Source organism: Nicotiana attenuata, unplaced genomic scaffold, assembly GCF_001879085.1.
Source record: "Nicotiana attenuata strain UT unplaced genomic scaffold, NIATTr2, whole genome shotgun sequence".
Lineage (NCBI taxonomy): Eukaryota > Viridiplantae > Streptophyta > Magnoliopsida > Solanales > Solanaceae > Nicotiana > Nicotiana attenuata.
Genome location: NW_017670584.1, coordinates 15,228 through 30,104, shown reverse-complemented (window position 1 = coordinate 30,104; position 14,877 = coordinate 15,228). Strand labels below are relative to the sequence as shown.

Here is a 14,877-nt window from a genome sequence, read left to right as displayed (position 1 = left end):
AAAAGATCCATGTATAAAAAGGAAAAAAATTGTTATGGAATGGATCGATGATATGTATTTAAATATAAAGACGTATATAAACAACATATGCATATATACATGAATTATCCTTTAAAAAATACGATTTATAATGTATATATACCACAAACATACATTATAATTTTTTATAAAATATATGTATTTTATTTCATCAGAATATAAAGATGTATAATTTGCTACATTACATTGTATAAAAAGGTCCATGTATGGAAAGGAAAAAATCAGTTATGGAATGGATTGGTTTCTAACGAAAACTTAAAACATGTTATGGAATGGAGAGAAACAATAGGGAAAGATATTAAATACTAGGACTGCCTTTTTAAACAGCTTGATTCATGCTGATTTGAATTGAATTAAATCTGCTATATGCATAAATATTTTACTGCCATATTTGTTAATCACTAATTAATGTTAATCTTTTGTATTATATTTTTAAGGAATTTTTACATTCCTATGCCATATAGGAAACTATATTACTCCGAATGTTTAAGGTTTGATATAATTACATTTAATATACTTAATTACCAATTATATACCATTAGTGGTTTTTAAGGGTATTAATTACACTCCTAATTTAATGGTACCGTATATTCCTTCTAATACCACTCCCCAAGTTTCTCTCTCCAGTTCCCACACCTTCACCCACGTTTCCCTCCCACACCCACGATTTCTGTATCAAAATCCCATTATTTCTTCCATAGCAAAGGCTTTGAATTCGAATTTGGGTTTTCAAAAGACATTGTTTGTTTGGATTGGATGTTGTTGCAAAGAATTGAGAATTCGCTCTACGTCTCTCTCTATCTCGCAATCCCAAATTTCAGTAATATAAGAGGAAATGAGAAGAGAGCAGCAACTCCACCATTGACAGCCATTAAAAAGTTTTGAAGCTTTGAATTCTAATTTGGGTTTTCAAAAATCATTATTTGTTTGGATTGGGTGTTGTTGTAAATAATTTGGAATATGATTTGGAGTTTATATCTCAATTTTGAGGGGTTTTGGTGAAGATTAGACTTGGTTTTGGCTGAATTTCAGATTGAAACTCGAAGAAGAAGACATGGCATACATTATATTGCAGAAATTGTAGATAAATTGTAGAAAAATTGTAGACTGTTGTTTATTTATTTTTGAGCTTTGTGTTTTTGTGTTAAAAGTTTTGATGGGAGCTTGTTATTCCAATTCGTCTATTTTGGAGCTAACTTGTGTAGAGGAGAAGATGTTTTTTAAGTTATATATATTGCTATACCTTTAAATTCAAGAAAGTATGGTCGTATTGTATTTAAAGAGGCGTGAATTTGTAGAATATGTTGAATGTGAGGAATGAGTCAAATAAGACTCACAATGGCTTGTTTTCTACATTTAATCTACAATAAAACTACATATCATTTGAAAAATTAATATGAAAATACAGAATTTCAATGTTTCTAGAAATTATTTACAAAATTTCTTAGGAAGATCTATCCCTTCATCATGTTTTTTTGGATTCCATATTTAGCATAGCAGTTTCGTAAGGAGTAACAAGAGCATATAGGAGAATCACAGAAATTGTAGCATAATCAGGATTTTCGACATAATACAAATAATCTACAATTTATCGATAAAATATCTACAAACTGGGTACATTGAATTTTAATATCCCAATTCCCACTCAATTGTAGCATAATTGGAATTTTCGACATAATTGCGTTTTTTGCAAAAGATTTGTAGAAGTTTAGTCGTTTTTGATTTGTGAAACAGAAAACAAAGCATCTACAATCAGAATACAAATAATCTACAATTCATCTATAAAATATCTACAAACTGGGTACATTAAATTTTAATATCTCAATTCCCATTCAATTGTAGCATAATTGGGATTTTTGACATAATTACGTTTTTTCAGAAGATTTGTAGAAGTTCTAGTCGTTTTTTATTTGTGAAAACAGAAAATAAGGCATCTACAATCATAATACAAATAATCTACAATTTATCTACAAAATATCTACAAACTGGGTACATATTTGGACTCGACATGCTTCCCCTGAAATGTATGTTTCACATTTTTGATACATATTTCTGTCCAAAACAGTACTAAATCATCCACTTAAATACAATTTTAGACAATGTTGTTCAACTTTCATACAATAGGCAAATGAATAAAAGAAAAATAAATAAACAACAATCTACAATTTTTCTACAATTTCTGCAATATAATGTATGTCATGTCTTCTTCTTCTTCTTCTTTTTCTTCTTCGAGTTTCAATCTGAAATTCAGTCAAAACCAAGTCTAATCATCACCAAAACCCCTCAAAATTGAGATATTAACTCCAAACCATATTCCCAATTATTTTCAACAAGCACCCAATCCAAACAAATAATGATTTTTAAAAATCCAAATTTGAATTCAAAGCTTCAAAGCTTTATAATGGCTGTCAATGGTGGAATTGCTGCTCTCTTTTGCAAAAAACGCAATGCTTGATTATGTCGAAATGCACAAATCTTTTGCAAATTCGCATAAAACAGATTGTATACAAATCTTCTGCGTTATTCGACATAATTGCGTTATTCGATAAATTCGCATAAAACAGAGTGTATCACGCAGATTCGCATACAGAGTGTATCGCAAAAACAGAGTATGGAAAATTTGAAACGAAGCCGACGATAATTATGAATATGCGTGATTTGCGTTGTGGAAGATCTGGAAGAATATTTAATTCCCCAATTTTAGCGCGCTTAAATGAGGAATCCTACAGCTACAATGATTCCTTATTTAATGCATTGTCTATATTTTGTAAAAATACTATTAGCATAAAGGGTAATATGCAAATTATGAAGTTGAACATATTTGATAATATAGTTTCCTATATAGTATAGGAACGAAAATTTCCCTATTTTTGATAGTGTGCTATCAATGAAAGTAGCTCTATTTCAAAGTCACACGGCCCACTTCCTTATGGCCCAATTAGCCCATTTCGACAGAGAGCCGAAATCTAGTTAGTTTGGTTTTGGGTGTCTGTCGGATTCCGCCCTCAATTCTATATAAACCCAAAATAAGGGGCTCCCTTCTATTACTTCATCCTCTCTCTCAGGCAAATCAATTTGTAAGTAAATAAAGCCCTAATCCCTTTTCCAATTTTTGAGTTCCCGTTCTTGGCATGAAAATTATATTAATTTTAAAATTGCAAGTCATTTACCAACTCATTCTTACCATCCAAATATTGATTTAAAATTTCTACTATTCCGAATGCTTTTGAAATCAATTGATTTTAGATTCCCATTGATTCCTAATCAATCTGTTCAAAATATATACATTGTTTGTCAGATAGACAAATATCGGTAGTTAGCATAATAGACACAGCTGACAAGATTTGTTATTATCAGCACACTTACCGTATGCCTGAGAGATTTTATGATAGTGTAGGAATAGGTGTGAGATTTCGAGAATGGTGAAGTTTTTTTGAAATAGGCAAATTATTGAGTAGTTTTTTATGGATTGGATGTGATATAGAGGATTTATATAGTTGACCTCAACTAGTTTGGAATTGAGGGGTGGTTGATGTTGTAGACTATTAATTTTCGGGGACCCACCTAGTAAATTGTATTCCCTCCGTTCAATTTTACTTGTCCACTATTGACTTTGCACGCCTTTAAAAAAATAATAAATAAAGTGCATGATTTATCATGATATCTATATTAATTGGTGTATAGCCTTAATGGACTTGAAAATGATTTGAAATGAGTAGTTAATGCTAAGGTAAAAACAGGAAAAATAAATTATTTTTCTCTTGATATGCTAAAAGTGACAAGTAAAAATAAAAATCTATTTTTAGAATACTTGACAAATAAAAGTGAACGGATGGAGTACTTAATATTGGCTGCCATAATCTGTGCCTGTCCTCACTTTGGGTTGTGTAAAATGGTTTATCTTTATATGGAGGAGCTAATGAAGTTTAAGTTTCCAGATAAAATGATTTGAATCACTTATCCTAAAGTAATTTTCTAAAAAGAAATATGAAGATAAATTCCTGAGGTAAACCAGGGGAAGTTTCGCTATGTGAAATGTTATGGCAACTGTACCGGCTCACAATGCTGGTTGACCCTGGCATATACTAGAATTTTTGCACATGCAGTTGTATTGGTGTTTGTCAGCTATGTTTGTTCTGTGATCATATGTTTACTAGTTAGGTGGGGTGGGCTGAGAGTCAAAAGGCTTAGGCAAAGTGTTGTTCTTTTTTGCTGATTATCTCTGTAGTTGCGATATCTTTGAGTGCTATCCTTCTGTTTCTCCCTTTTTATGGTATACTATTTAATTGGTGGCATCTTGTTTTGTGCTTTGTGTCTGTACACAAGCTGCTAATATATCTTCTCTTTGAAGGTCGTTTTATATTCAAGTCAGTAACTGCATAGTCGCGATGGATCCTGATATCAGGAAGTTTGGAAGAGGTAGGATGTTTGAGGGTATTAAACCTCTTACAGTATTTGCTCCTAGATTGTTTTTCCCCTTTGCTTCAATTTCGTAATACTTTTATGCGATGAAATGATAGTTTGTAGACCAGAATGCTCTTTATTATTTAGTGGAGCATTTTTTTTCCAGTATCACATCTGACATTCATTAGTCTTTTCTAATGAAAGTCTGATAACTTTATTTTGCCATGGAATTTCTGGTTTGATGATGATTCCAAAGGTCATCAAACCTAGAATCTTAGAGAAACCTTGCTTGGTGAAAGACCAAAACTTTGGCATCAGGAGGCTAACTTGTCGTCGAGATATATTTTGAATGATTAACTTGTGGTCAAGATATAAGCGTGGCCAATCTGCTAATACTTGATTAGTCACACTCATGAGGATCCATTATTACATGTACTTATAGGAGCAATTATCTAGTGTTTTTTTAGCATGTCTCCTCCAACAAGTACTTCTTATGCCAATTTTATCTAAAGTAACCATCTTTTCTTCCACTGAAGTGTGTTGAGGACTTATGGAGTATATGATATCCTGTGCTTTGCCTTGGATACTCTATGTGTCTTTTTTCATTTTTATTCGTCACCCGTTTAATTTATAATTATCTGGTAATACCTTCCAGAGCAGTGGCTCAAAGCAGTACTAGCTTTCTTTCTTTTTTAAATAAAATCTGAAATCATTTTCCTACCCATTGATAGTGTGGCAGAACTCTATAAAATAGTGGTCAAGAAGCTGGAAACTGTTTTGTCTGAAATAAACTTGTTCTAAAACTTTTCCTCACCTCCTATGGTGGAAAAACTCCTTTTTGGTTGATTCTGTTATTATATTCACTGTCCATCAGAGCGTCACGATGAGGAAAAAGCTCGTGAGGTTTAAACCAGTGATAAAGAAAAATTGGAGCTTCAAAATGCTTCTGATCGTAAACAGATCAGTTGATGAAATTTGATGAAAGTCTTAAGCTGACTGCCTCTGACATGTGTTACTGCCACGTTTTATTAGATACTGGTTGTCCGTAATAATTTTTCATGATAAGTCGCGAGGAATCATAAGGTTGTTCTGATTTACCAATTGCTTTTGTGGACTTATGGTTTTTGTCACTCATACTCTATCAAATCCAATTCTTATACCTTCAAACCCAACTCAGCCATACTTTGTTAGCATATGAATGTTATGCTGCATATGATTCATGATCAGGTGTAAGCCTCTGATGAAGTATCTGCAAGTATCTGTTCTGATAAAATTGCTTACAAAAATTTTTCTTTGACATTTAGCTCTTAGGAGATCTTTAAGGGGAATTTTTTAATTTCCCTTGCACAAATCATTTATAGACTAGGCAGAGTTAACTTCTAAAATATGATTAATTTAGGTCTACTAAAATTACCACGAGTCCTGGATTAACAATGCAACAGGAATGTTATATGTTCATTGATATAAACATATATGTTTGTTTCTATGTCCCTCATGAGTCGAACTAAAGAGGTAGTGGGTGCTATATTCTTTACTATCTCTCTACGTTTCATACCTAATTAATTGCTCTCTTACACATCCGAGATTTTCCACACAAGTCACCTAAGTTAAGTGTTTAACTTTGTTTATGCCGCGTATGAAGTGGACTACTAATATATTCCACCACTTGTATGTATTGATAGAGCTTAGGTTTTGAGAATACGTGTAAAACAAAAAAGAAATATTTATTAGGGCAGTGGAAAAGAAATGTTCGAAACCGTTTTAAGGTAAATATGCCATACTTTGTGATGGGGAGTCCAAGATCAAAAAGATTTATGTCGTAAATCTAGTAAAAATGACATAGGATAGCAAGAAATAGTATGAAATTGGTAGATCAAAATAAGAAACTTACAAGGAGATTAGACAAGGGGCGTGGGTCCTTGTGGAGGAGAAGATGCGGGAAGCGACGCTTAGATGGTTTGTACATGTGAAGAGGAGAGACGCTAATCGCTGATGGCCCAATAAAGAGGTGTGAGAGATAGTCCTTGGTGGATTTGAGGAGATGCAGAGGTAGGCCAAAGAAGCATTGGAGAGAGTTGATAAGGCTGGACATAGGCTGCTTCAGCTTACCAAGGACATGACCCTCAATAGGAAGGTGTGTAGGTTGAGAATTAAGGAGAAAGTTAGTATGTAATCGTGCATTTTCCTTCTCCAAGCCAATAGTATTAGTGTTAGTCTTGTACTTTCTTATTTTTGGGGATTTTCTATAACTGCATTCGCTTTGGTTTTCTTGTTAACTTGCTAATGGTGTGAGAGGTTGCACATGGTGGGTCTAAGGAGGGGTAGAGGAAGGCCGAAGAAGTATTGGGGAGAGGTGATTAGGCATGATATGACGCTTTTTAAGCTTACTGAGGACATGACCCTTAATAAGAGGTGGTTGTGGAGGACAAAGATTATGGTAGAAGGTTAATAGGTAGTAAAGCGTATTCCCCTTACATATCGGTAGCTTTAGTATTACCCTAGTTGTGGCTTATTCTTGGACTCATATTATTACCTGATATTGCTTGTGTTTCGGTCTGTTAATATCTCACTATTATTTGTTTTCTTTCCATGACTTGTTCGTTTTTTATATTGCATTTCTTTATTGTTGATACTGTGCTTACTTGGGCGGAAGGTCTATCAGTAACAACCTCTCTACCCCTACAAGGTAGGCTAAAAGTTTGCGTACATACTACCCTCCCTAGCTCCTCGTTGTGGGAATATACTAAATATGTTGTTGTTGTTGTTGCTGATGATATAGTCTGGTGCTACTGCTTCTTTTTATATTTTTCCTTGAGTGGAGGGTCTATTTGAAACTTCTTTACCTTCTCAAGGTAGGGGTAAGGTTTGCATACACACTACCCTCCCTAGACCCCACTCGTGGGACTACTCTGGGTTTATTGTCATTGTTGTACAAGGAGATTAGACATCAAGGTTAGAAGCCCAATTAATCATGGATATATCAAATCCGCAACCGCAAGAGCAGTAAATCAAATATTCTAGGAAAAACTATCCTTGAAGTAATCAATGACAAGTTCTTGGTAGAACTCCTCCAAAACTCTCAATATTTCGTGTAACACTCAAATGTCTAAGCCCTTACGGTGAAAGAATGATGGCTATTTATACTAAGCCCTTACAGTGAAAGAATGATGGCTATTTATAGAGCCATTTCAATTACTATTGAACTAGCTATACGTGTGAAATAAATACTAGAAAGGTCTTCAATAGTGGCTGCATGCAATCTTAAACAATAGAGGGCATAAAGTCACCTAAAACATCTTATGGAAGCCTAAAAACCTAACCATATAGTCTGACTACTTGATGCCTTCTTTAATAAGTTCACAAGAGCAATTCAATTCTTTTTTGTCAAGCATGATGATCGAATTTCTTGTATTGGAAATCGAGGCAGATTGGTGCAGTCTTGGTAGAAAGTCCATAATTTTGTCTAGGGGTATCCAATTTGCACAATCTTTGATTTTCTAGAAAGAGACATCTTGAACTACATTTTTGGTAAGTTACACAGCTAAATTCATCCTATGCTATTCTAGAAGTGATTTTGAAGTTGACAAATTCATCCTAGGCTCACTTGAGATACATGTATTAATTTTGGATTCTCATCCACGCCCATGAATTCCTAGTTTTTATTAATAACTTTTCTAGCTTTAGCTCTAGTGATTGGTCCGGTTGGTAAACATAGATCCTTGATTGCAATTTCGTGGAGGGTGCTCGTATCATTTTTCAAGTAATATTTTATTGCTAGGTTTTTAAGCTTTCTGCAAGATGTCTTTAGTGATTTGTGGCCTCCATTGTTGAAGATTGGCATGCAACCGCCATTGAAGACCTTTTTAGTATTTGTTTTCACACTTGTAGATAGTTCAAGAGTAGTCGAAATGGCTCTATATATAGCCATCACTTTTTCATTGCAAGGGATCAAACATTTGAGTTTTACATGAAATATATTCAGCTCTTCGAGAGTTTTGGAAGTTCTCCTTAAGTTCTACAATGAACTTGTCTTATTGCTTCAAGGATAGTTTTTCATTTTATGTAATATTCTATCTTAGGTTATAGATTAGGTTACTTGTTTGACTGCTCTTGAGGTTTGTAGATTTGATATATCCATGGTTAGTTGTGCTTCTAATCTTAAGGTCTAATCTCCTTGTAATTTTCTTATTTTTGTCTTTCAATTCCATACTAATGCTTGCTATCCTACATCACTTTTTACTAGATTTACATCATTAATCTTTTTGATCTTGGGTTCCGCATCACAATGTCCAGGACATTTCAGTCTGTGTTCATCATACTGTTGACGATAAAAAAGAATTTGATACTTCTATTGGCAGGATTTGAATAGCATGAAGTGGTTAAAAATTTGGCTTTAACATTAACTTTACCAATGCTTTTACATTCTCTCGGTTGGATATTCATTATCTGAATGGATTTTCCCATCATGTGGGCCTGTTTTTTTTTTTGTTTCTTCAGGACCTAGAGAACTTGGTGGTTCAGTTGATCTTCTAAACCATTGTAAACTTAGGAAACATCTTGATTTTTTCTGCAAGAGGTCTCTACCACTCTCTATATCTGAGACACAATACCTCAGGAATGTGGTGGGGGACACAGAAATAAGGAAAGGTGAAGGAATGGAACTCGATCAGCTGTCTCAAAATTTCCCTTACGTGGGGCATAGATGTGTACAGTTGCGTCCTTTTGGCTTGGATCTTCTTACAGATGCTTTTCAGCTAAGAGAAGCAACATCCACCGATCTGTCATTGGTAAGAATCCACCTTTTAATCCTCAATGCGTGTATTGTTTAAGCCTTCATCTGCTGTACTAATCCAGTCCCGTCATAAAATTTCCTCAGTAACTTATTTTTGTGTCAATAGGCAGAACTTGGGTTCCCTACAGGTGCATCTAAATTGCAGAATGAATGCAAGGAAAAGAAGAAGCATAAAAAGCACAAACACAAAGATAGGTCGAGGAAACATGATCCTACCAGTTGCATTGATAAGGAACTTAAACCAAGCAAGGTTAACAATAAGGAGAAAAATGGGAGCAAGTCACAGAATTACGGTCCAGATTTGTTTCTGAGACAGAAAGTAAAGGTAACACAGAATTCGGGTTTCATGTCTGCGATATTGGTTAAATCCAAGACTGAAATTCGACTTCTTTCTTAGCAATTTGCAATAACTTAAATGCTTGTGCTAGGCTTGCAGACTGAGAATGAATTTTATGCTTCTTGACATGGTCCTGTTGTTCCATATCTTTTCCCATGATCAAATTCTAAGTTGTCATCTAATATTTTCAATTGAAGTCTTTGAGCATAAAAATATATACATGTTGAAGATATTTGCAGTTAGTGGTGCATATCTGTATTAGAGAGTGATTATGTGCAAACACATGCGGTTGAGATACATGTTCGTGCTAAAATTTCTGCTATGACATCTGTAGGTCAATATTATTATCCTTTACGAATCAGTTAACTTACAGAGACATTTGTGGATCTTAGATCTGTATTGAAATAGCTGATATCTTTTTCATTATTACATCTAGTAACCGTTGTCTATTGATTACCTTTTCAGAAGCCAAGAACTGATGGCAATGGAGGTTTTTCTGGTATCCAAACATACCAGAAAAATGAGCTAAATAAGGTAACTTTCATCTTACACTGTTATTGAGCAAAATTTTCTTTAAATAGGAAGTCCAGAGTGATGTGGGTTAACTTAGATAAATATCCACTTTGTTCCGTTGGTGGGGAAGCTCTGTGGTGGGGAAGCTGTGCTTTGTATTTTTCTTTTCCAACACATGAAAAATGAAATTAATAATTTTCTCAATTCATGACTAATAATGCTTGAAGATCTGAAAGGGATTGTTTTCTTTTTCAGCGAAAATTGGGATGGTTATCGTACATATATTTATTTAGTGGGTTTGTTTTTTCCTTCTTTTTTGGGTCCCAAACTTGTTGAGGATACTTATTAGTTTTGTGTGTGTTGGTGTGGAACATTGATTGCTGCTGATGTAAATTGTGGATACAACTAACTAGCTTTTCTTTTCTTGTTAGCTTTACTTGGATTAGGCATTCAGACGTTCATAAGTGTACAGGGTGTCATTGACATCGCAAATCTGGTTAAGAGAGTAGCAAGGCGCATTCAAATATCCACATTACAATTCGTTTGGTATGACAGGAGTCTTCAATTTCGGTGAATCTCGTCGTATGAAATTTTGAAGGATTAACTTCTGAAATTGGTGTTTTCTTTTGCAGGTATCCCATGTCTGAGTGAGCTTTCAATCATTTTGAATGGTTCGTAAGAGACTTTAAGAGTAGTAGCCCGTGTTGGTAGACATTAAGATTATTCAAAATTGTACATTAGGAGAATATTGAAGCTGTGAAATTTTTATTTTGTAATTAGATACCTCTGGAGACACATATGGCTCCATTGTACAAAACCATATTACATATATAATTGCATGACCGGAACTTATCAAGTAAAATTACTTGAAAAGTGAGAAACCTGAATTCTCAATGGTAAATCCTCCATCAATAATAAAATTTTGGCCACTAAAACACTTGGACTCATCACTTGCGAGGAAAACAGCAGTTTCAGCCACATCTTTTGGAGCAAGTGTTGCACCATTTAAGGTAGAATAAACATCCCAACCTTCTTTGCCCATCTTCTTTAAAGAATCAAAAGCCATTTGTGTACGAACAGCGTATGGGGAAACACAATTCACACGAATGCCATAGCGTCCTAAATCACCTGCAGCATTCCTAGTAAGTCCTAAAACTCCATGCTTTGAACTCGTGTAGGCATGAGAACAAGCGCCACCAATCGATGAACTCACACTGCCAGTGACAATTATGCTGCCTTGACGACGAGGGATCATGACTCTCGCTGCTTGTTTAATCCCAAGAAAAGTACCTGCGAGGGAAATTTGCGCTATTAGTTTCTGATATATTGACGTAACCTGATTTTGGTTCTTATGATATATGGTTGATCACTTTTTACTTTCAGCTAATTAAAACGTGCACTTTAGATCCTTCTGCACGTAATTGCTTGGTGTACTAAGCTCCCGCTATGCGCGGGATCCGGGGAAGGGTCGGACCACAAGGGTCTATTATACGCAGCCTTACCCTCCATTTCTGCAAGAGGCTGTTTTCACAGCTCGAACCCGTGACCTCTTCGTCACATGGAAGCAACTTTATCAGTTACGTCAAGACTTCCCTTCATTAAATACACACATTTTAATTAGTGAAATTATTTCCGTACCTACGAGGCTAATACTAGTAACTTTTTCGAATTCAGATTTTTCATCATCAAGAATGTTGGATTTGATTATTCCAACTATACCAGCATTGTTGTACATGATGTCTAGCTTGCCATACTTGTCTACAGCAGTGTTCACGGCATTTTCCAGGTCTTCCTCTTTTGTAATGTCACAATGCACACATGTGGTCGATGTTTGATCCGAATCTTTGCAAACTTTTTGAGCCAACTCGTCTTGAATGTCTGCAATCACCACTTTGGCTCCATGTTCTGAGAAGAGTCTCGCAGCCGCTTCACCGATGCCACTAGCAGCACCTGTTATGACTGCAACCTTACCTTCGAGCCTAAAATAAATAACAATTGATGCACGTCAAATAAAAATTAGCTTTCAAATATTCTTTTTCAATTTCAATTTAAAAAAACTTCATTTTTTTTCAAACTTTAACCAAATTATGTCCAAAAATCTACTTAGTTATGAAGTTTAACTTTTATGCACTGACATGTATAACTCGGTAACCTATAGTATGTTCAAACTACACCAATAGAGTAAAAGTTCTTTATACTATCATTGTATATAAGTTAAATCTTACATTTAAATGTACGTATCATCGACCTAACTTAGACATGTATTTTTGATGGAAGATATGTTTATGAAATAAATATTGCCTAGTTGTTTCAAGTAAATAACATAAAAAGTAAGACAAATTAGGATCGTTACAACACACAGTTTAAACATTTGTCACATGTTATCTCAACAAGATATTATAAACAAAAATGTAAATTTACAGAACAAAGTAGATAAGGTATAGTTCTTTATTTCTCCTGTCCTAGTTAGACTTCAAATTAAGCAAATGATGGACGACTTAGCTAGCGTTTGGACATAGACATTGTTGAAATTTGAAAAGATAGTATTTGAAAAATAATTTTTGGAAGTTGAAATTAAATTTGGACTTGTATTTTATTTGAAAAAATTGGAAGTTTTGTGAGTGGAAGAAATTTTTTATTTTTTTTCCAAAAGCTCATCACAATCTATGAAGAAACAATGTATTCAAAAAATTTTTGAAAAAAAGTTCGCCAAAAGAATTTATTGCCAAACGAAAGCTTACCTTCTAGCAAAATTTGAAGCCATGGAAAACGTGAGGTTCTCAAGGACTTGAAGCGTAATTAAAGAGTTCCAAAATGATTTGGATATTTGTGAAATGAAAATGATTTCACAAACTTTGACACAGAATTTCTCCTTCTATAGCATCCTTTTATATAGAAAAATAGTCCCGATGACCCGACATGTATGTTCATAAAAGGGTATTAGTTTAAAGTACATAAAAAATACCTTGTGAATGACGACAATATTATTTAGGGGCGACTAGGGGCGGCAAAATGGTTCAAAGAAAATAGTTAACCACCCATATTATCCACTAAAAAATGGGTTGGATAATGAACTTTTTAAAAACGGGTCAAATATGGATAAGAACCACATTATCCATTTAGAAAATGGATAACCAATGGATAATCAATGAGTCTAACTTTTACATTTGTAAAGCCTCAAATTGGGGGTCCCTCAAGTTAGAGAGACTAAGAATTCTCCCAAAAGTAATATTATACAAGAAGTCATGGATAATATGGGTAACCCATATTATCTGCCGGTTAACCCGTTTTTTATCCGTATTAAATATGGGTCGAGTTGGATAATTGATCCGTTTTTTCATTACCCTTTTTCAACCCGAATCATATCCGACTCGACCCGCCCGTTTGCCACTCCTAGGCGTGACTCATGAGTATGGCTAAACTGATCTATGTTTTAAATGCTTTGAAGGACTGTTGGAAGACTCTGATAGCTAGAGCAGTTACACTTTGTAATAGCTCTTTTAATGTCCAATAATTATATATACAGAGCAAAGCCCCTTTTTTGCTCCTTCTATTTATTCAAAAATTAAAAAAAAAAGGAAAAAAGAAAAAAGAAAAAAGAAAAAGGCAAAGGTTTCCCTCAACTTTAGTCTTTTTGGTGTAAATATTTTAAGAGGCACCCTATATTTGGTAGCCCCTTGTACCAACTTTTAAAAGTTTAACTAGAATCCAAAGTTCTCCTCCTCCTTCTTCTTCTTAGTGGCTGTGAAAACAAAGATGCTGTGGATTTAAATGGTGTTTGTGAACAAATTTTAAGGAGTTTATGATGTTTTATAGTAGTGAGTTTGTTGTGACGCTCCTCTCTTTCCTAGTGCTTAGGGTTTCTTTCCTCTAAATTGCAAAATAAGTTTGTTCATATTTGTTGTTGTTTTGATAAATTGATGATTCCAGTTTGTTCTTTATGATATTTGAAAGTTATGTTTCAAATTTGAGCTCAATTAAAATAAATTTGAGTGTTGAATCGTGTGTTAGATTGTTAAAAGAGCAACCGCAATATCGACGGAAGTTAACTTCATTCTGATCTTGATCAAACTAGGTACTAGCTTAAATAAGGAAAACATATCAAACATTTTTCAAGAAAGCACAAAACAGAACATAAGAGTGATGATGTTGTTGCTCCCAAACGCACACGCAAATATATGTGGTCGTACACGTAATATAGGATTGTAAGCCCAGATATCGTACCCACAGGGACTTGTGATTAACTATCAACCAAATTAAACCAAACAATTCATCTATTGAAGCGGATTCTTACGTATGAATATTTAACTAAATTTAATCTAGAGTAACAAATTAAGAGATTAAAGAAAAGAACGACAAAGTTAAAGACGAATTCAATGTGAGTGAATATTCTAGAGTTATGGTTATGGGTTAGCTAACAATCCCATTGAGTTTTCCACTTGAATCGTCTAATTAATTTATCTGGTTTATTGGTTGATAGGGTTAATATTGCTCGTAGCCTTCTCCCGAAGTACTACTCGCCTATTCAAGCTAATCTAACGTCTATATTCCTATGGAATTAGAATTAACAAGAACACTTTAATAATTCCTGTATAGTAACCAAGCAAGGGCGATTAGGTATATTCTTATCCTGGAGGTTTTTCTGATATCCAAACATACCAGAAAAATGAGCTAAATAAGGTAACTTTCATCTCACACTATTATTTCTTTAAATAGAAAGTCCACAGTGATGTGGGTTAACTTAGATAAGTATCCACTTGGTTCCGTTGGTGGGGAAGCTCTGCTTTGTATT

At 34.3% G+C, this 14,877-nt stretch overlaps 2 protein-coding genes across 2 annotated transcripts; one reads left to right on the top strand and one right to left on the bottom strand.

Moving 5' to 3' along the window:
• The first annotated feature begins 3,048 nt into the window (after nucleotides 1-3,048).
• On the top strand, nucleotides 3,049-10,958 carry LOC109241237 (mediator of RNA polymerase II transcription subunit 19a-like). Its single transcript, XM_019407956.1, has 7 exons — nucleotides 3,049-3,116; nucleotides 4,391-4,458; nucleotides 8,941-9,230; nucleotides 9,342-9,560; nucleotides 10,038-10,106; nucleotides 10,517-10,631; nucleotides 10,718-10,958. The coding sequence occupies exons 2-6, from the start codon at nucleotides 4,428-4,430 to the stop codon at nucleotides 10,529-10,531; spliced, it is 624 nt and encodes a 207-aa protein (XP_019263501.1). The 5' UTR covers nucleotides 3,049-3,116; nucleotides 4,391-4,427; the 3' UTR covers nucleotides 10,532-10,631; nucleotides 10,718-10,958.
• On the bottom strand, nucleotides 10,770-12,939 carry LOC109241236 (secoisolariciresinol dehydrogenase-like). Its single transcript, XM_019407955.1, has 3 exons — nucleotides 12,827-12,939; nucleotides 11,724-12,064; nucleotides 10,770-11,375 (listed from the first exon to the last, which is right to left on the bottom strand). Exons 1-3 carry the CDS (start codon nucleotides 12,847-12,849, stop codon nucleotides 10,948-10,950), a joined length of 792 nt encoding a protein of 263 aa, XP_019263500.1. The 5' UTR covers nucleotides 12,850-12,939; the 3' UTR covers nucleotides 10,770-10,947.
• Nucleotides 12,940-14,877: the final 1,938 nt, after the last annotated feature.

Bases quoted from the DNA above. Each gene is read 5' to 3' on its own strand.
- LOC109241237 (XM_019407956.1), top strand. From the start codon at position 4,428: ATGGATCCTGATATCAGGAAGTTTGGAAGAG. The intron at 4,459-8,940 runs GTAGGATGTTTG...TTGTTTCTTCAG, and splicing joins TATCAGGAAGTTTGGAAGAG to GACCTAGAGAACTTGGTGGT. The intron at 9,561-10,037 runs GTAACACAGAAT...TTACCTTTTCAG, and splicing joins TTCTGAGACAGAAAGTAAAG to AAGCCAAGAACTGATGGCAA.
- LOC109241236 (XM_019407955.1), bottom strand. From the start codon at position 12,849: ATGGCTTCAAATTTTGCTAGAAG. The intron at 12,065-12,826 runs GTAAGCTTTCGT...TATTTATTTTAG, and splicing joins GCTTCAAATTTTGCTAGAAG to GCTCGAAGGTAAGGTTGCAG. The intron at 11,376-11,723 runs GTACGGAAATAA...TTTCCCTCGCAG, and splicing joins TACTAGTATTAGCCTCGTAG to GTACTTTTCTTGGGATTAAA.